At 52.9% G+C, this 19,032-nt stretch overlaps 2 protein-coding genes across 12 annotated transcripts in view; one reads left to right on the plus strand and one right to left on the minus strand.

Annotated features, from left to right (window-relative positions):
• cpeb3 (cytoplasmic polyadenylation element binding protein 3) overlaps positions 1-2,648 on the plus strand; it is a 29,876-nt gene extending 27,228 nt beyond the window's left edge. For 10 of the 11 annotated variants that reach the window (XM_029835114.1, XM_029835115.1, XM_029835122.1 and 7 more), the window contains one exon: positions 1-2,648. This exon is cut by the window's left edge and continues 1,395 nt beyond it. Coding sequence is in view for 1 of the 11 variants with exons in the window: in XM_029835124.1 (XP_029690984.1) it covers positions 1,872-1,880 (9 nt within the window). In the remaining 10 variants the exon portion in view is untranslated. The other variant, XM_029835124.1, reaches the window with a different exon arrangement.
• Positions 2,649-4,058: 1,410 nt separating this feature from the next.
• Positions 4,059-18,842, minus strand: btaf1 (BTAF1 RNA polymerase II, B-TFIID transcription factor-associated). Its single transcript, XM_029835108.1, has 38 exons — positions 18,415-18,842; positions 17,639-17,762; positions 16,460-16,574; positions 16,220-16,363; positions 15,771-15,970; positions 14,751-14,884; positions 14,542-14,668; positions 14,397-14,465; positions 14,219-14,308; positions 14,051-14,146; positions 13,729-13,905; positions 13,512-13,652; positions 13,013-13,137; positions 12,779-12,899; positions 12,561-12,665; positions 12,261-12,410; positions 11,561-11,703; positions 11,313-11,487; positions 11,032-11,235; positions 10,331-10,751; positions 10,066-10,250; positions 9,831-9,987; positions 9,311-9,420; positions 8,991-9,192; positions 8,768-8,916; positions 8,543-8,695; positions 8,301-8,422; positions 7,046-7,213; positions 6,890-6,967; positions 6,685-6,814; positions 6,469-6,610; positions 6,258-6,388; positions 5,958-6,080; positions 5,718-5,870; positions 5,426-5,637; positions 5,196-5,355; positions 4,945-5,115; positions 4,059-4,861 (listed from the first exon to the last, which is right to left on the minus strand). Exons 1-38 carry the CDS (start codon positions 18,426-18,428, stop codon positions 4,712-4,714), a joined length of 5,571 nt encoding a protein of 1,856 aa, XP_029690968.1. The 5' UTR covers positions 18,429-18,842; the 3' UTR covers positions 4,059-4,711.
• Positions 18,843-19,032: the final 190 nt, after the last annotated feature.

The following is a 19,032-nucleotide window of genomic DNA, read 5'->3' on the forward strand; positions in this document are numbered from 1 at the left end:
CGGAGACGCCTCTCATCACCAACGCAGGGACGGCTGGCGTTTTTCACGTACGCGGAAGAAAAAAGGCCCGATTGACGAGAAGTGACTCTGAAAGCCCCCGCCCCCCCAATAGTGTAAACACACATTTACATCCCAGAACACAACCAAAGAGGTCACGTGTTCACCTCGGTAATGTGAGGCTGCGCTGCATCGCGCGGCCTGCAGGGGGCGCAGGAGGAAGCAGCTGGAGGCTAATTAGCTGAGCTCTGCACACGCTCAATCAGTCCCCCGGGAGGGGCGGGGCCGCCGGGGTCACCGTATTTATCCAGATTTATTTTTATTTTCCTGCAAAGCTTGAAGTAATGAACCTGCTAAAACGGACATCCGTGTTTTTCTGGGTTTTTTTAGTGGTCGAAGAGCGCTCACGCGTCTCGGTGGGCGTGGACAGGGTGGGCGTGGACAGGGTGGGCGTGGACAGAGACAGATAGGCTGGGGAGGGGCCTGCCCGGCGGGGGAGGGGCCTGCCCGGCGGGGGAGGAGCCTGCAATGTTACACTGGTTTTTAGCAGTTTTGTGGACGATCCCACACTGGCTTCTACACCCTCGGTTTGTGGCGTCCCACCCTCAATTTGTGGCGTCCCACCTTCAATTTGTGGCGTCCCACCCTCAATTTGTGGCGTTCCACCCTCGGTTTGTGGCGTCCCGCCCTCGGTTTGTGGCGTCCCACCCTCAATTTGTGGCGTTCCACCCTCGGTTTGTGGCGTCCCACCCTCAATTTGTGGCGTTCCACCCTCGGTTTGTGGCGTCCAACCCTCGGTTTGTGGCGCTCCACCCTCGGTTCGTGGCGCTCCACCCTCGGTTCGTGACGCCCCACCCTCGGTTTGTGGCGTCCAACCCTCAATTTGTGGCGTCCCACCCTCGGTTTGTGGCGTCCCACCTTCAATTTGTGGCGTCCCACCCTCGGTTTGTGGCGTCCCACCCTCAATTTGTGGCGTCCCACCCTCGGTTCGTGGCGTCCCACCCTCGGTTCGTGGCGCCCCACCCTCGGTTCGTGGCGCCCCACCCTCGGTTCGTGGCGTCCAACCCTCGGTTCGTGGCGCCCCACCCTCGGTTCGTGGCGTCCAACCCTCGGTTCGTGGCGCCCCACCCTCGGTTCGTGGCGCCCCGTGTTGGTGCCGCTGCTCTATTTTAGCTCTATTTTAAAGTAAAGAAGCTAATGGGGGGAATCTTAGCGAGCGTCCCTCTCAAAGTGAATCCCGGGAGTTCTTTGTGGCGTTTCTTTCTCCACCTTTTCTGTGTTTGTTTGCTCACTAATGGTGAACATGTGTGATGCACTACTCTCTTTGTATCGGGACACTTTTTCCACGGTCAGCAGTCGTTTTGTTAAAGACAAAAAAAAAGAAGTTTGTGCTTTCTGACTGACAGAATCTTTTTGCAATACCTCAATTTTGGAATATATTAGGAGAGAAACTGATATTTTTGCGTAAGTTTATTCAAATTATATATATAAATATATATTTTAATTTAATTCTTCAAGAGATGATTTAACAGACGGTTGATTTTTATTTTATTTTATCATGGCTCTTTGCTATTATTTTGGGATTTTTTTAAGACAAGTGAAGGAGTAGAGCTTTTTAACTAATATAACACTGTAGTTGTAGAGTCCTCGAGTTCAGACCGACCCAGTTAAGCTGCTCGAATCGCTTCATCGGAAACCAACGAATGAACAAATTGGTGCTCGAGAGAAACCCGATTTTCACCTTTTTTCTACATTTATAATCTTTTGTTATGCTGCTGACCAGAGTTGTGAGTGAGATCTTCTGTTCATTTGTTTTAAAAGGACATTTTTTATGTTTCCTAAATGTCTGTGCTCTTTTTTTTTTTTTTTTTAAGGAAAATTAATGGTTAAAAAGCTAAAGCAACACACCCCTGATCTATGAGCGCGGAAACGTCGGTGTGTCGGTGATTTCCCCCCCACCTGATTGAAAAGCCCCCCCCCCCAGGTGCATCGATAGACTGGTGGCCTTCTACTCACGCAAGACTTGAATTAGTCCCATTTTTTTAGAGGCTGACAACCTTGATTCTTTGTTGTAATGTGCAATACTGTTTGTACTGTTTGTAGAAAAGAAGAAAACACCAGAAAAAAAAGAAGCCTAAATCTTTATTGCAGAATTATTTTCATTGCAAGCATTGTGATTCACAAAAATCATTTTCTACCGTGTATTTACCTACTCTACCTGCTAGAACCTTCCAGTAGTGATGTAGCCTTTGTACTGAGAAATTTTCATTATTTTTAAAAGAGTTTTGCTAAAGAATTGAAACATTTTCCTTTGATTTTCATCGTTTTCTTTGCAGAATCAACCAGTATTTCTGGGAGAGCCTTTCATATCCGGTCACTGTCATTAATATTATTTTGTACTTTTACTTGGAATAAATTAATTTTATTATGCTAATCCACCTTTTTTTATTTGTTCATTTTTGGAAGTTTGTAATATTGTTACTAAAGTGTCTCTGAGCTTTCTGTGTTAACTGGCTGATGTTGCTTCATTTAGTGTGATAAAAAAAAAACAACAACTCTCAGCAGCAGATTGGTGGTTGGTGATGTTTAAGTGATTCTCAGTGTAAAACAAATGAATGGGCAATAAAATAAAAGTGGCAGAACGGAGCACATGTGACGTATGTTGTGGTGTAGCTGCGTTTCTCCCTCGTTACCACTGCGGCTCGACCCCCCCCAAGGGCACCGGTGTCGGCGTCCATCTGGTACTTTGGGCGACATCTTGGGAGATTTACACCCTTTAACTTTTTACTTTAGAGACACAATCTTTGAGAACTCTATTAAAGGGGATCATTCTGAGGTTTGGCCGACGGTGGTGAACTCACATCAGTTATGACCACCACTCAGGAGCTAATTAGCTTAGCATTAAAGAGGGGAAATTTGGTGTTTCCTTGAGCTACCGGTGAGTTTTGTTACCCTTTGGTGGAGTTTTAGGCTAAATTGTGTAAAAGTGTAGGTCAACCAGCTCGTGCGCCCCCTGGCGGCCGTCTAGGTTATAAACGTCATCCCTCCCTCGTGTCAGAGCAGATTTAAGGTGAAAACGTGGATCTCAGACGTGCTCGTCGGTGCATTATCAGCATCAGACAGCTGACGTCGCTGGAAACTCTCTGTTTGTTACTGTGATGCTCCTGGAGTCGCTGCCATCTTTCACCAGTGATGTTCTGGTCCACCGTTCATCTGTAAATCAGGACGCGACAGCTAATTTTAAGATCAACTAGGACAAACTGAGCAGGACTGAAGCGCTCAACAGGCTGCCAGTCACGTTTTGTAACAAGAATCTGCCCCCCCAAATCTGACTGCTTCATGGAGTTATCTCTTCTTTTTAAAGAACTTAAAACAGGCTATTTTGATGTCTGTTGACGAGAATTTAGACCCGTTTCCTTCTTCTGGACGTGTGTGTTTCATGTGTCTCCCCTGTAAAGTCCTGCTGCTCCTCTGGGGACAGTGTCCCCACAAACATCTGATGGTTTCTGTCTACATTTCTTTTTATGTACGACTAACTTATTAAACATAGTTGTATGACATCACGAAGCCTTGTCGTCTTTGACCTCCTGTCTGACGCCAGCAACCACCGTGACGTCAGTTCCCCGACTGACGTCAGTCAAAACAGGATTTTATTAAATGGGAGCGGTTTCACGCGGCTGAAGCAGAGTTTTCCCACGGTCAGTGAACGCATCTCGCTGTGGTCCGTTCAATGACTGTCGGTTTTCCCGACCACACCATGGAGACAAAACATTGACGATCGATAATCAATGGAAAATATCCCCAGATTCAAGCAGTGATTCTGCAGTTGTTGACTTTTTAAGGTTCCGCTTCTGTAAGATTAGAAAACACCAAGAGTTCATTTATTACTCACCCAGAGTTTCAACTTTAAAACAGAAACTGGGGTCTGACAGCACGTGGAGGCAATAACTGCAAATATCCTTTAAATACGAGCCAACAGGTTCATTCAAGTAGAGGCCTCCAGGGCGCCACAGCGCCGCCTGCTGGCCAACGACCCGCATCCCAACAATAAACGTGATAAATGGCGTTCAAAGACGTGTAGAATTTATTACCAATTCCACAATATTAAACAAAAAGCAGCAATTACAGAAATATTTACAAGTCTTGTGAGTTTAAAACCCCGCGTGGCTTCTCTCCGAGCCGACTTCAGTGGCTGCGTCCCCTTGCGCCACCTTCAGGGCGCTCTTGCACAGCCGTGTTCCTCCTGGGGCGTCTGGGAGCGGCGCTGCTTTCAGACCGTTGGAGGTGGCGGCAGGAAGCAAAGGCAGCTGGGAAATGGTGTTTCAAGCCACTCTGCTGATACAACACTGGACGAGCGGAGCGAGTAGAACTCGGGTTCACATTCCAGACTAAAGCGGCACGTCTGTGCACAAGGGAGCCAGTGGCGAGCGCAGGGTGACTACACCACACCCTGGTCGGGATCTGGGTTCAGGTAGGGGGCGTCTGACAATGCTCAACCCCTGTAAACAGGTCTGAACACTGCTGCAGCATAGCGGGAGCACTAAAATCCTCGTTTTGGTGGGGTCAGTTATTGCTTTGGGACATGAGCGGGAGTCATGAGCCACTAGTTCCTCGGGCGGGGCCGGGGTCTCTGACCGGGGTCTCTGACCGGGTCCTGCTGGGCCAGCAGACAGAACTGGTCGGTGGTGATGATGATGATGGTGATGACACGGGGCTACTTCAGAGAATGAATGAAGTTGTCCAGGTTGTACTCGGTGTCGTACTGCTGCTGGTCCCACAGCTCTCCCAGACCGTCCAGGACAGACTTCATGGAGGCCTTCCCTGAGGTGGATGGTGACCAGTCTCCCTTCTCCCTCTTGTCACCCTGAGATGGACACAACAGCACCGTTAACGTTAGCGAGCAGCGGCGTTACCGATGCCCGTCGTGGCCCCGCCCGCCCGCCTCACCTTGTCCAGAGTGAACAGGTCCAGCAGCTGGTCCGTGCCCATGCTCTGCAGGCTGGCGTTGTCCTGGCTGATGACGGTGTTGGCGATGCTCATCTTGAACTTCTGCAGACCCATGATCTTCTCCTCCAGCGTTCCCCGGGTGATCAGCCGGTACACGTTGACGACCCGTTTCTGCACGACAGAACGTTCCATCAAGGACCGAGCCGATTCCTCGTCACTCGGTTCCGCACCTTCCCGCTAGCGAGCAGTACCTGTCCTATCCTGTGGGCGCGATCCATGGCCTGCAGGTCTCTCATGGGATTCCAGTCGTGTTCCACAAACACCACGGTGTCGGCGCCCGTCAGGTTCAGGCCCAAACCCCCGACGTGGGTGGTGAGCAGCAGCACGTCGATGGAGGGGTCGTTGTTGAACCTGAGAGAAGCCAGACAGTGAGAAGGGTGCACGCGTGCGACAGCTTAGAACGGAGCCAGCGGTCCCCCACCTGGACACGATGGAGTGGCGCAGGCCTGCGGGCACGCTGCCGTCCAGCCGCAGGTACGTGATGGAGGGCAGTTTGGGCTTCAGCAGGTCGTGCTCCACGATGTCCAGCATGCTCTTTAACTGGCAGAAGATCAGGACCCGATGCTGCGCCACCACGGCCTCCGTGCCCCCCTCGGATCCTCCCCCGCCACCGAGACCGCAGTCCAGCAGCAGCTGAGGACAGAGACGCGGACAGAGGTCATCCGGTGTCCGACCTTGGTGGTGACGCGGCGCCGGCGAGCCGGGAACTTTACCTGTTTGAGCGCAGACAGCTTGGGCGCGTGCTGAATGTCCCGCAGGCCGGAGCTCTGAGCCGCCAGCTCCTCCGTGATCCGCTTGAACTCCGGATGCTGCGGAGACAAGACCAGGCTGGGATGGTTGCACAGCTTCCGCAGGTACTGCAGGGCCTGGGGGGGAGGAGACGGGACAGAGGGAGCAAAAAAATGTAACTCTGTAGTCAGCAAGACGTCCAAACGTGTAGACGAGAGACACACCTGGAAAACGTGTCCCGTGGCTTTGAGTTTGGGCTTCTCCTCCTCCTCTGCAGAGGCTGTGGAGATGCTCTCATCCACGCTGGCTTTGGCCCGAGACTTGGCAAAGTCTTCGTACAGCTGGACCTGCAGGCGGAGGCATCCTAGTTGGCATGGCAACGACGTTCACGACAAAGCAATTCATCTAAAGGATTAATCCGGCTCCTCAGAACTTAAAAGCGTCTTTGGGAACACTGAACACAAACATCTGATCACTTCTACCCAGTGGACGTTCCTGGCAGGACACAGACAGGACATCAGTACCTGCAGAGGACTCAGGTTGCAGTAATAGTCCTGGATTATTTTAGGGGGAAGGTCCTGGAGGACATCCTCCTTCATCCTCCTCAACAGGAAGGGCAGCACCTGCCGGTGGAGCGCCTCCATCGCCAGGACGCCTGCAGGAAGTCACACCCACTTCATCCTCCCGCCACAGAAACGTGCTAAATGTGCTCCGTGGCGACGTAGGAGGACACACCTGCCTCCTGCTCCCGGGAGGAGCTCTTAGCGTCGCGGCTGGCCAGGATGGGTTTCCCGTAGCGGGCGGCAAACTGGCGTTCTGTCCCGAGGAAGCCCGGCATGAGGAAGTCAAACAAGGACCACAGCTCCAGGACGTTGTTCTGAGGAGGGACGAGACGTCAAGCAAAGGCACTCGGAGTCAGAGGTGCACGCCGCGGAAGAGGCCCCCGCTCACCTGGATGGGCGTTCCCGACAAGATGACTCGGAAATTTGCGGCCAGCTGCTTGACGGCTTTGGAAAGTTTGGTTTTGCCGTTTTTGATCACGTGACCCTCGTCGAGGATGCAGTAATTAAATTTGATGTTCCTGCAAAGGCAGAAACGGCCGGTCAGGTTCTGAAACACCCCCCTCCAGAGTTAGAGGCTTTAGGTCAATACACACCGGAAAAAGTCGATGTCGTTCCGCACGACGTCGTAAGACGCCACTATCAGGTTGTGCTTCTTCACCTGGTGCTGCAGCCTGGAAGCAAAGAGAAGACGGTTGGTGCTTTTCAGCCCAGTCACGGACGGAAACGGCCGCGAGCGCCACGAGCTTCACCGCATTCGTTCTGTGGGAGGTCCGGTGTAGTGCAGCGGGTTCAGGTACTCTTTGGAGCAGAACTTGCCGACCTCGTCGACCCAGTGTCCTGTGAGCGTGGGAGGACACACCACCAGAGAAGGCATGGGGCTGCAGTCTGTGGCTTTGGCTTTGGAGTACTCCTGCGCCCTGAACACAGACACCAGGAGTCAACAGAGGTACCAGGAGGTCGGGGCACCCTTGACTATTGGCATTATTATCCACCAATCACTGGGGGTTTTAAACTGATCAACACAATCATATTTCAGCAGTGAAATAAGGTTTAGTGGGTTCACAGACAATGTGCAATATGCCCCAAAACAACAAAAAAGGCCTGTGCATAAATTTGGGCACCTTAATAGAAATCTCATTAGTGTTTAGTAGAGCCTCCTTTTGCCAAAATAACAGCCTGGATGAGTGTCTGGATCCTGGGTGATGGTGATTTGGCCCATTCCACCTGGCAAAGCCTCTGCAGTTCAGTGATGTTTGAAGGGTTCCGAGCATGGACAGCCTGCTTCAAGTCAGATTCTCCATGATGGACTGGGATGGCCATTTCCAAAACACTGCTCTTGTTCCTCTGCATGAATGCTCGGGGAGATTTTGAGCAACGTTTGGGGTCATTGTCTTGTTGAAACACCCAGACGCCGGCACAACTTCAACTTTGTGACAGACTCTTGAACATTATTCTCAAGAATCTGCTGACACTGAGTGGAATCCAATTTTAACAAGATTCCCAGTACCAGCACTGGCCACACGGCCTCACAGCACCATGGAACCTCCACCAAATTTTACTGGGAAGCAGGTGTTTCTCTTGGAATTCTGTGTTCTTTGTCATTATTTTATACACCTGTCAATTAAGTTTAGGCTTAACGAGCTCACCAAACCTACTTTGTGTGTCCAATTATCCTGTGATGATTAGTTCCAGGCCATCAAAGCAACAACATGACAAGGGCGCCCACATTTTTGCACAGCCTATTTTTTACATTTGATTTAATTTCATACAATGAATACTTAATCTGTGTTTGGAAATCAAGCTAACACTCGGCTCTTATGGGCAAATGAAGGACATGCCACCAAGATAATGTTGTGTGAAGTCAGAGTCCATTGTTACACACCCTCAGAGGGGGTGGCCAAACTTTCTCATACCACTGTATGATCATCCTAAACACACACACGTACACACACACACACTGCCGTCATGTCAGCGTAGAGCTGCTCAGTGTCAGGGACTCGGTACCTGAGGTAATGATCTCCAGCAAGGATGCAGATGGACTGTAAAGTCTTTCCGAGGCCCATGTCGTCACACAGGATCCCGTGCAACTTGTATTTGTTCAGAAAGGAGAGCCAGTTCACTCCGTCCTGCAACGGGACAAAGTGACCAGCTAAAACAGAGCAAGGCCGTAGGGACTCGCTGACCGTGGGGGGGGGGGGGGGGGGGGGGGGGTCGAGCAAGGACAGCGGACTGAGGAGGAAACCCACCTGCTGGTACTTCCTGAGCTCAGCTTTTATGGGAACCGGAATCTTGTAGTTCTCTAGTTTTTTGCCATCCAATAGCTGCTCCAGGAAGTGGCGCTCGCGGGCTTTCTGCCGGATCAGATCAGCAGACATGGCTGGAGGGTCTGGTATACCTGCCTGGTAGACCACAGACAGTCAGCAACGGCACCGTCCACCACGGCACCGTCAGTGGAAGGGTTCTAAATCTACCTCCAGGGGCAACAGACGGATCAGCGTCGCGAAACACTGCGTGGCCATGAAGCGGATGCTGTCGCTGGGGTCACTCATGCGGCCCAGCACGGGCACGACGAGCAGCACGATGTAGGGCACGATATCCACGTCCAGCTGCTCCATGATACCTGCAGACAAGCCGGTCAAGGACGCACAGCAGCAGCAACAGGTGGCTACAACCAAGAGTCTCTGGAAAGGATACAGGCTAACGCCTCAATCGCTCCCTCCTGCTTGGTGCAGTCGTCAATGGCGGCCAGCCAGGGGAGCACCCGCTCCAGGAAGCTGTTCATCGTCTCCAGCATGGCGATCTTGCTGAACACGCCCACGCAGCGGGCAGCCATGTGCCGCACGGCCGTGTACGGGTGCTGCAGGCAGGTGAACAGATGCGGCAGATGCTCCAGCAGCTACACAAAACGGAGGAGGATCATTCGCATCTGACGCCAGACGCTCTCGAAGACGCGGCCGGTGATGAGGCTCCAGGAAGCGGCCTTGAGAGGCAGCTCAAAGCGCTGCGGGTCTTACCAGAGGTTTGAGCTCAGCAGACATGGCTCCAGTCATGACTTCCAGCACTTGCAGAGAGTTGACGAGCTCCTGAGCTGCAGCGTCGCCTCTCTCCAGCTGCGCCTGCCTGTCTGAAAACAAGACGGCAATTCAGAAGGTTACAGCGAGGCTGTAGAGGTGGACGATAAACACAGCTGCAGCGGGCTTTAGGTGAGCTGCTGTACGCATGTTAACGGCACATATTTGCTCAGAGAAAGTAGCTTAAGGGGAGGAATCCAGCTGGGTAGATATATAGATATAAAATATGAGTAGGCTGCCCACCCTGGCTTAAAAAAGGTACCGTTCAAGGGTCTAAAGTACAAATTCCTGCCAGGGAAAGGAAAAGTGGCTCCAAGATGGATGGACGCAAACGGGCTGGGTCCCAAATAAGCCTGTAGCCATTTTTAAAGTCATGTGACTCAACAGCTCCCAACATTAGTGCATTTGTCTCCACTGGAGATAAACAGCCGAGGAGATTCCAGCTGCCGTTCCGTCAACGTACCGACGCTCTGCTTCTCCGTCACAACGGCTCTCAGCGGTCCGATCGTGTTCTCCCAGAGGTAGGGCAGAGACTCCGTGAGGCCCGAGCCGAAGTGTCGGGCAACAGTCATCAAAGACAGCTCCGCGCCTCTTCTCTGAATGAGAAAAGGCTTCTTGCTCTAAACAAACAAACAAACAGACCGTTGGAAACACGACTGGTTGCTGTAGATGAGTGGGGGTTTATTTTTTTTTTGTACCTCGTCGTTGTCGGTGCTGAGGATGCTGCCAGGAGGAAGGTCTGTGCTGGGGGCCTTGGGGGCCTTGGGGGCCGGCCCCCTCTTACTCGTGATGGCAAAGGCGGCCTTCTGGTGACGGTAGAGCGTGATGATCCCGCGTGTTGCGTTAACCATGTGGTGCATGCCATCCTTTTCCAGCCCACCACCTATCAGCATTAAACCAAGACAACGCCAAATACTGTGATCCTGTTGGGACGCAAAGCACGCTAACAACGAGCCGGCGCACCTTTAACGTGTTCCTGAGTCGGGGGCACCGGGCAGGCGGACGAAGGCGTGGTTGAGGAGTCCGCGCAGGCCGAGGCACAGAGGTTCTTAATAATCTTGGTGTTTGGGCAGGGCGAGCGTCCACAACACTGCTGCAGCAGCTTAGCTACGAAGGCAGCTGCGTAACCCTGGACCAGCGTGTTCTCCTCCCTCTTGATGGCCTCCATCAGGGGTCTGACCAGAGGGTTGAGCTTGTCGGGGAGCACCTGCAGGTTGATGACGGCGCAGGCCGTGATCATGTGGACGCGCAGGTGCAGCTGCTGCCATTCGGTGTTGGTCTCTGCCACCGTGGACTGGGCCTGCTGCCGTTTACTCTCCAGCGCCTGCCATTGTTTGGACTTCACATTCAGGCCGGCTGTTGACTCCGAGAACATGGTGGTTACCTAGGAAACAAGCGATGGGTGCTGAGACTCAACATCCAGCGAGCACTCGCGTTCAACATTAGCCATAACGCCAGCAGCCAGTATTCCTGGACGGACCCGACGGCTGTAATCCCAGTATCCCGGTGACCCAGGCATTTATGACCGAGTGCCTGGGTCACCAGGATGTGGCACACCAAATGTTCTCGGACCGAGGAAAAAGCTGGAAATCGAAGGAGATTCAACAACATCTAGCGACGGTGATGCCGCTGCATCCCCACTACTGGCGTGCGGTTGGACTTACGAGCTCGTTGGCTTGATCGATAGTGAAAACGCTGCAATTAAGGCGATCTTGCAGGTCAATGTTGGCGTCGGCCAGCAGCGAAAGAAGCTGCTTGCACTCGTTCTGCATGCGGGTGAAGGGAATGGCGATCTCATCGTAGTACAGCTGCTCGGACAAAATGGCCAGAAGCCGGGGCTGCACCATCGAGGACACCAGCTGACAATCCTGGAAGACAGACGCAAACGTTCGCCACCGGTGCAGAGGGAGGGAGGAAGGGACGGTTCTCGACGTGCCCTCCCCACCTTCTGCAGCGCGGCCCACTCGCACAGCACCAGGGCGACGGTGACGCGCTGCAGCGCCGACTTGGAGTTGAGGTGGAAGAGCAAGAGCTGCCCCAAAGACTCGGCCGGTCGGATCTCCTGGGACGCGGCGTTGAGCTGGGGGTCACAGATGCACCTACACAGAGCCCCCAACAACCTGGCGACAGCAGAGGAAAACAAGCCCTCGGTGTTCTGTACGCGTGCACGCCGTCCTCCACCGCACGACTTACTTTGCAGCCATGAGACGAGCCCGAACGACAACGTAGTCCCTGGTTGCCGGATCCTCCGACACCGTCTCAGCACCCGCGATGTACTCCTGCACCGTCTCCTTCACCTGATTGGTGCCTTGACGAGCCTTGGCGCCGGCCTTGTCCTGTTCACACACGAGCTTAATTACTCCAGGATGGGACAGGCTCGGGAACGAGGGCGTTCCCGGTGGATTGCAACCTCTCTCGGCACGATTTAGAGCATCTTAAATAAAGCCGCTCTTTCAGACTTCAGACAAACAGAATGAGGGCAAAGATGAAGAGATTCTTGGCTTTCCTTTATTATAGCTGCTGGTCTGTAACCAAGCAACCGTAGCGAGACTCAGAATTTCACCTTTTAGCCATAATTTGTAATAATTCCATGTTCTCAGGAAGGCCGGCACAGATTTAATGCAACCCGTGACCGAGTTCCTCATCCCCAGCAAGGCTCAAACAGAATACAGCTCGCGTATAAGATATTTATACGAAAGGCATCATGGGACTCTTTCATGTGTTGGGCCCAGATTGGTTGAATCCTTTTTGTCCTGAGGACCAACGAGTGAAGGGTTGCGCAAGAGGGGCACCAGGGAAGCTTAAAGATACCTGCAGTTAGTCAGGCTGCCAAATGAGCCACTTCCAGGATGCAATTTCACTGTTTCAGATAATTAGGAATGAAGTGCAGCACCTTGGAGCGGGCCTTGACCTCCAGCAGCATGTTCACATCTATGGGGATGTGTGAGGGCTGCATCATCAGACAGAGCCAGGCCCCCATCCACGGACAGCTGGCTGCGACCACGTACTGCTGAGGCGCCTGGGAGAGCAGCGGCATCCAAACCTGCCAACAAACACACAACTCATGAGGACATTTCTAAGGAAAGATTAACAAACCAAACACCGACTGAAGCGTAACGGGGCGGGAAAACCACCGCATTTTCAACACTGCTGTAGATAATCGAAGGAGGTGTTGAAGGATTGCGCAGCGCACCTTTCGGATGAGCTCGAGGATTTCCTCGTTGCTCTCCAGGATGCAGGACTGGAAGATGTGCCGGAGCATATCTTGTAGGATGGGGTTGATCCACACCGCACAGCTCTGAGGATTTAGACAGAGTCCAAAGGTGCAGATGAAGCCACCTTGTTGAGGTTTCTGCACATCTTATATAGGAATTGTGTCAAATATATAAAGAACGCGCAGCGACGATTTACCTGATTGGCTTTAGACAGAAGTGTAAAAAGTGTTTGGAGCGCAGCCCGCCTTACAGATGATATAGTGTGTCTCAGGAACGGCCAAACACGAGGAACCAGGACAGTTAAAGACTGCTGCAAGCTGCAGGAGAGAAGCGCGTGGTCATTTATAGAAGAAAACCGTCCGTTTCATACAATCGAAGCGGAGCCGAGTCGAGTGGTGAGGCCAGTGGGTCACACACATCACATACTGACCTGCACTGTTGGACCTGAGGATAGGTCAGCAGCAACGACAGCAAAGTCATGATGCTGTTGGTGGAAGCAGTGAGGTCATCTAGATCCAAAAGAGCATCCCATAGTGTGTTCACAATGAAGGGCACCTGGGACACATGGGCAGAGAGACGCGTCTAATCAGTCACAAGGTGAAAAAGCCTCTTAATACTCTTTCATCAGCCTTTAAAACGATTTCCAACACCTGTGAACGATCGCTTGGTCGAACCCAGGCCACTGTAACAAACGGCATTGTGGGATACCGACACTCCAGAGCACAGGCGTGCCCCTAAAAGGGGACCCACTGAAGCATGGGCCTTCCACCAGGTGGGAGCGCTAGCTAACGTTTGGCTAACTCAGCATCCTGCCTCCTCCCACCCGCGCCTGAGCGCCATGTTGGTCCTGGTGACGTGCAGATACGAACACACGAAGGCCTAAACTCCTACTCGGACCCCAATGGAATGGCGTAGAAGGTGGTTCTGACCTTACTGGGCAGCAGCTGCACCAGGCCGTCGACCACGGGGATGAGTGCCGAGGCTGCCACCGCCCTGACGTCGTCGTCCAGATCTTGCAGGCCTTCTGTGACGGCAGGAAGCACCCGCGGAAGTAAAGTGGAGATCAGGTCCTGGGACACACGGGGAGACCTGAGCATCTTCCACCACGGAGCAGCAGAACCGTGATGTCTACACACAGCACAGTACCTGTCGGACCGCCAGGGCGTACTTGATCCCCAACAGGCCCCCGTGCCGGGCCTCCCACTGGTCTTCTTTTAGCAATTTCAGCAGAACGTCTACCGTCATGGAGACGCCGGTTTCGTTCATGTGATGGAGAGCCACGCCGAGCGTCTGAGCACAAGTCTCCCTGACGGGAGCCACCACCTGGAGCACAGAATAAGGCTGGAAACCACAACCAGAACCTGACCGAGGCCCCTCCCAGACAAGAGCCCGGAGGTCCTTCTGACCAACGAAGACGCAGCCAAAATGCCACCTAGCTAATGTTCAAGATGTTGGAGAAAAGTTTGACCTCGTCCGACACAAAGTCTCCGAAGCGGTCCAGAGCAAAGACGCAGAGCAAACGGATCACCACGTCCTCGATCCACTCCTGGTGCTGCCGCGACATCTAAACGAGACGTGGGACAGTGGGTGTGGTGACCAGCTCCCGCCAGCAGAACCCGACCGAAGCCTCAGATACCTGTTCCGCAGTGCTTCCCGCCAGCTTTCCTCCGCCGGCACCGTGACACTTGAGGATTTCCCTCAGGCCCGTCCCTGCCCCGTGACGCACCTGTGCACAAACACGCGCCACAAAGCGGCACCTCTCAGCCTCAGGTGGCGGGTCGGGAACTTTACAAGCGCTGCAGCAATGGTTTTACCTCCCACGAAGGATTGAAGAGGTCGTTGCAGAGCTCCTCGGAGAAGCTCTCCAGAGGCCACTCGTGAGTCTAAAGACAGAAGAGCAAAGGTCACTGGAGCTGAAGCGGCCTCTCCATCGGGTCAGAGCAGCTGCTGAACCCTCACCTCCTCCAGAGACGAGCTGCACGGAACGTTGTCAATCACAACCTTGAGCTCCGTTGCTGGTTGATCGATGACCACGTTGGTGGTTTTCCTTCGTTTCTCTTCGGGTTCACCTTCAAAGCTGTCGTTGCTAACAGAGACGAGACATTTTGACACTTAATTGGACGATTAACAATGAGGAGTTCTTCGCGGTCCAGCAAGTGCAACGGTACCTCTTCTCGTTTGGGTCCATGTCCCTGGAGCGCTGCTTGGCCACCAGCTTGGCCATCCTCTTCGCCTTGTTTTTCTGACGACTGCTCATGCCCTGGCGGAACTCGGAGTCTATCAAATCTGCAGCCTGAATGGGCTAGAAGTCAGAAAAAAGTCCAATTATTACGCAAGAACCATCTCTGCCATCCTTGAAAATGGCTCCAAAGCTTATCTCTTGTCTAAATTGGTGGTGAAAACGTGGGACGATGGGTCAGTACCAAGGTAACAGTTGGATTATTCTGGTATATTTGTGAAGTCGGTGCGAGTTCAAGACCATTCCACCCTATTCCCTATTCATTGTTTTATTACTATAAAGCGTATAAGAATTTACCGGTTGTTAGCCGAGCTATAACGAGTGTATCACAGGCGTGCCTGATATAACGCCACGTCTCAGCAACCACAGCATCGCCTAGCTTAAGTGTTGCTAAGCTAATCGATAGTCTTTCCAACGAGACAAAATGAGGACAACGGTGAGTGGATGGATGTTAAGGCGACGTCTAAACAGCACCTCGGCAACGATCCCAGAAGAACATCGCGCGTTATAGCACAGCTAGTGGCGGTGTTGTGGTTAATCATTATCAGGGCACTTGCTGCTCACTGGACGAAGGTCCAAAAACATGGCCACAAAACGAGCAACGGCGCTCCATCTGTGCGATTTACATTTCCCACGAGGGTTTGGGAAACACAAAGCCGGCCAAGCTAACAAGAAGCTAACAAGAAGCTAACAGGAACAATAGCCTGGCAACTCGGTGCCAACAGCTCGATGGGCTGGTTCCAAAAAATAAATAACCCAGCTAACTGGCACAGGTGCCCGTTACACTCATAAACCCCCCCCCCCCCCGTTGTCAGACGCTCCTCATTTGGTCCACCCCAGACGTTCAGAGCCGCTCACTTTTCTTTTTATGTCTATTTCTGGACCATCCGGTGCTACAGAAACGCGTTATGGAGCAGCAGCGTCTGGAAAAGGCTGCACGGAGACTGACCGAGTGGTTGCGAGAGCAGGAGCCAGCGGAGGCTTTGCTTCCATGGCTCCCAACGGCGCTGGTCTGACAGCTGTAGTCCAGGTCCTCGTCATTGAACAGCTCCTCCGTGTCCATGCCGATAGCGGCGCCCATGTCCAGACCCAGTTTCTTCTGAAGCAGCTTCCTCTGCCGGGCCAGTCGTTCCTTTGGGTCGATCTCAGCTGCAGACAGACGTAAAAAACTCACGTAAAAACCACGTCTGGGGTCAGAAGTCAGGGGTTAAAGGGGTGTGAGGCAGGACTGGAGGATCCCTGCTGCAGTTTCACTCCACTTTCCATCTGCAGAGATTTTCCAGGAGGGAAAAACCACCCAGGTCCATCAGAAAATGAGCAACTTTCCCCGTTTAGCAGCCAAATTAAAGGCTTGTTCCAAAATCCAACCCCTTTGCTTCTACTGCAGAAGGTCCAAACCTGCTTTATCGTCCTGCATTTCAAACTCGGCTCCCGCGGATCCCAGCAGAGACGCTCCGTGTTTGAGGAGGCGGGAGACGTCGAAGTGGTAGAACGTCAGCCGATCGCAGGAAGGATCCTCGGGAAACAGATCCTCAGACGATTCTACGGAAAACAAGCAGAAGCGCATCGTCAGCAAGGTCACAGCTTATCAGGGCTTCTTCATATAGCACATATATAGCACATATATAGCATATATACCCTCTTTGGGTTTGGGTTTAGGGTCCCACTCTGGAATATTCTTCACAATGGCCTCCACTGCCAAGCCTGCAGCGATCCGAGAGTCCCAGTTGGGGCTTCTTAGGTAGGTCAGGACCTTCGAATCAAGAGGAAATCCACTCAAAACATCATCAGGAGACATCGTCTGTCCCAGAGTCCTGTTTACTGCTGAGAGTCACCCAGCAGAGACTCCAACCAGCAGAGACTCCAACCAGCAGAGACTCCAACCAGCAGAGACTCCAACCAGCAGAGACTCCAACCAGCAGAGACTCCAACCAGCAGAGACTCCAACCAGCAGAGACTCCAACCAGCCACACGTTCCTCATCATCACCATCATCATCCTCCCAGACACAGCAGGACAGCAGCAGCAGGGCAAGAGCAGCATGACAAGAGCAGGACAGCAGCAGGACAAGAGCAGGACAGCAGCAGGACAAGAGTAGGGCAGCAGCAGCAGGACAGCAGCAGGACAAGAGCAGGACAAGAGTAGGACAGCAGCAGCAGGACAGCAGCAGGACAGCAGCAGGACAAGAGCAGGACAAGAGTAGGACAGCAGCAGCAGGACAGCAGCAGGACAAAAGCAGGACAAGAGCAGGACAAGAGTAGGGCAGCAGCAGCAGGACAGCAGCAGGACAGCAGCAGCAGGACAAAAGCAGGACAAGAGTAGGACAGCAGCAGGACAAGAGCAGGACAAGAGTAGGACAAGAGTAGGACAGCAGCAGCAGGACAGCAGCAGGACAAGAGTAGGACAGCAGCAGGACACAGGCAGGACAGCAACAGGACAGGAGCAGGACAGCAGCAGGACAAGAGTAGGGCAGCAGTAGGACAAGAGTAGGACAGCAGCAGCAGGACAAGAGTAGGACAGCAGCAGCAGGACAAGAGTAGGACAGCAGCAGGACACAGGCAGGACAGCAGCAGGACAGGAGCAGGAAAGCAGCCATTTAGCTCGGCGAAGCTGCCGTTTACGTAAACTAAACGCATCATCTCTTCGTAGCTTCATGGTGTCACTTCAGTCTCTCTGATTTTGCACGTTGAGGCGGCACAAACCCCCCGATGAGGGTGGAGGGTTAGCACTTTGCACTTGGATTAAACGAGGACGCCATAAATGACGTTACAATACAGCCCAAATTTGCCCCCCAGCTCCTCAGCTGCCCCAAACGTACCTTGGTCAGGAGGTTACCGAGCTCGTGCGGGTGCAGCTTGACGACCTCTCCCAGCTGTTGAGCTGCTGCCTTACGGGTTACCGGCGTCGTCCCCGTGTCCAGCAGAATAAAGAGTCGATCCAGTCTGACAAGGAAACAGAACCATGTGTTTAAGATTCACTGGATCAGTCTGGATCAGTCAAGGCTTAATTATGGATCTGCTGTAGTTTAGGCTGGCAACAAGGTCACCTGGGGCGATCCCGGACTTTAAATGGGCTCATTAAGGGTCTAATAATAAAGCAGAGGGATTAAAGGTGCACATGCGTGAGCCCGGGTCCACCGAGCCTTAAGCCGAACCGTCTACTGACACCACGTGGCACCACATCAAAACAACGTTGGGGGGGTGACATCTGGGCCTCTGAAACACCCATTAGAGAAAGTTTCCATCGTGATGGGCTGGGTAAACCTGATCATCAACCATGAGCAGATCGATGATCACTGTCAACCTGGGCTCCTTCCGCCTGCAGGCAGCTATTTAAACTGGTAAAACACTGGTTTATAAGATCCAAAACTCAGCACCAGCGGGGGGTTCCACACATTATGTACCGGCAACATCCACCTAAACGGGGCTACGGCACCCGGGGGGGCTCCACATCTGGAAACGTAGCACGACGATTCTATCTCATCAACACAACGTTAACTTGCTGTTCAATGTCAGAAGGAAGCTCCCTGGTGCACCGACAGACATGCTAATTAGCATTAGCAGCCCAGCTAGCCGCTGAGGGCCGTGGTCTTACCTCGATACAGCCATGGTCCGCTACCGTGTGGCCGCTCACGTCCCTCATCCAACACAACCACGGGTATTCGCCGGCTTCCCTCCCCGCCTCTGCCGTTTCAAGCTCCCAAACAGGCAGATATCGCTGTAGTCATGAGCTAGTTAGCGGCTACCGCTGGCTAGCCAGGCCCAGGCCCAGTGCACCACCCCGAGTGAGTCCACCGCGTTCACAACCGATTCATGACTTCAAACTTGTCCCCGATGTCTTTTCCTACACAAAATACCGCCAGAAACTAGACGCATATCAGTCCGGAGGTCGCGTTAACCTTCGGAAGACTCGGCAGATAAATATTTCACCCTAACAAGATACAAAGAGTTATTTAAGCGCACGACGAGGAGAAGCCAGAAGACTGTTTTTATATGCGGGGCCATCTTGCATTTATTCCTTCCTCCATGGCAGGCGGACGCTGATTGGCTAGAGGGGCGAGCGGCAGCCAATCAGAGCGCGCGTTTAAAGCGGAGCAGAGTGGAAAGGCGAAGCGAGCGTTCCCGTCCCCCCCCACCCCAGATCTCTTTGATCGCGTTGGATCCTACGTGGCTTTGAACTGAGTTTCGATCCTAAAATGTCCCATCAACAGAT

The sequence above is a fragment of the Takifugu rubripes genome, chromosome 4 (assembly GCF_901000725.2).
Source record: "Takifugu rubripes chromosome 4, fTakRub1.2, whole genome shotgun sequence".
In the NCBI taxonomy this organism is placed as follows: Eukaryota; Metazoa; Chordata; class Actinopteri; order Tetraodontiformes; family Tetraodontidae; genus Takifugu; species Takifugu rubripes.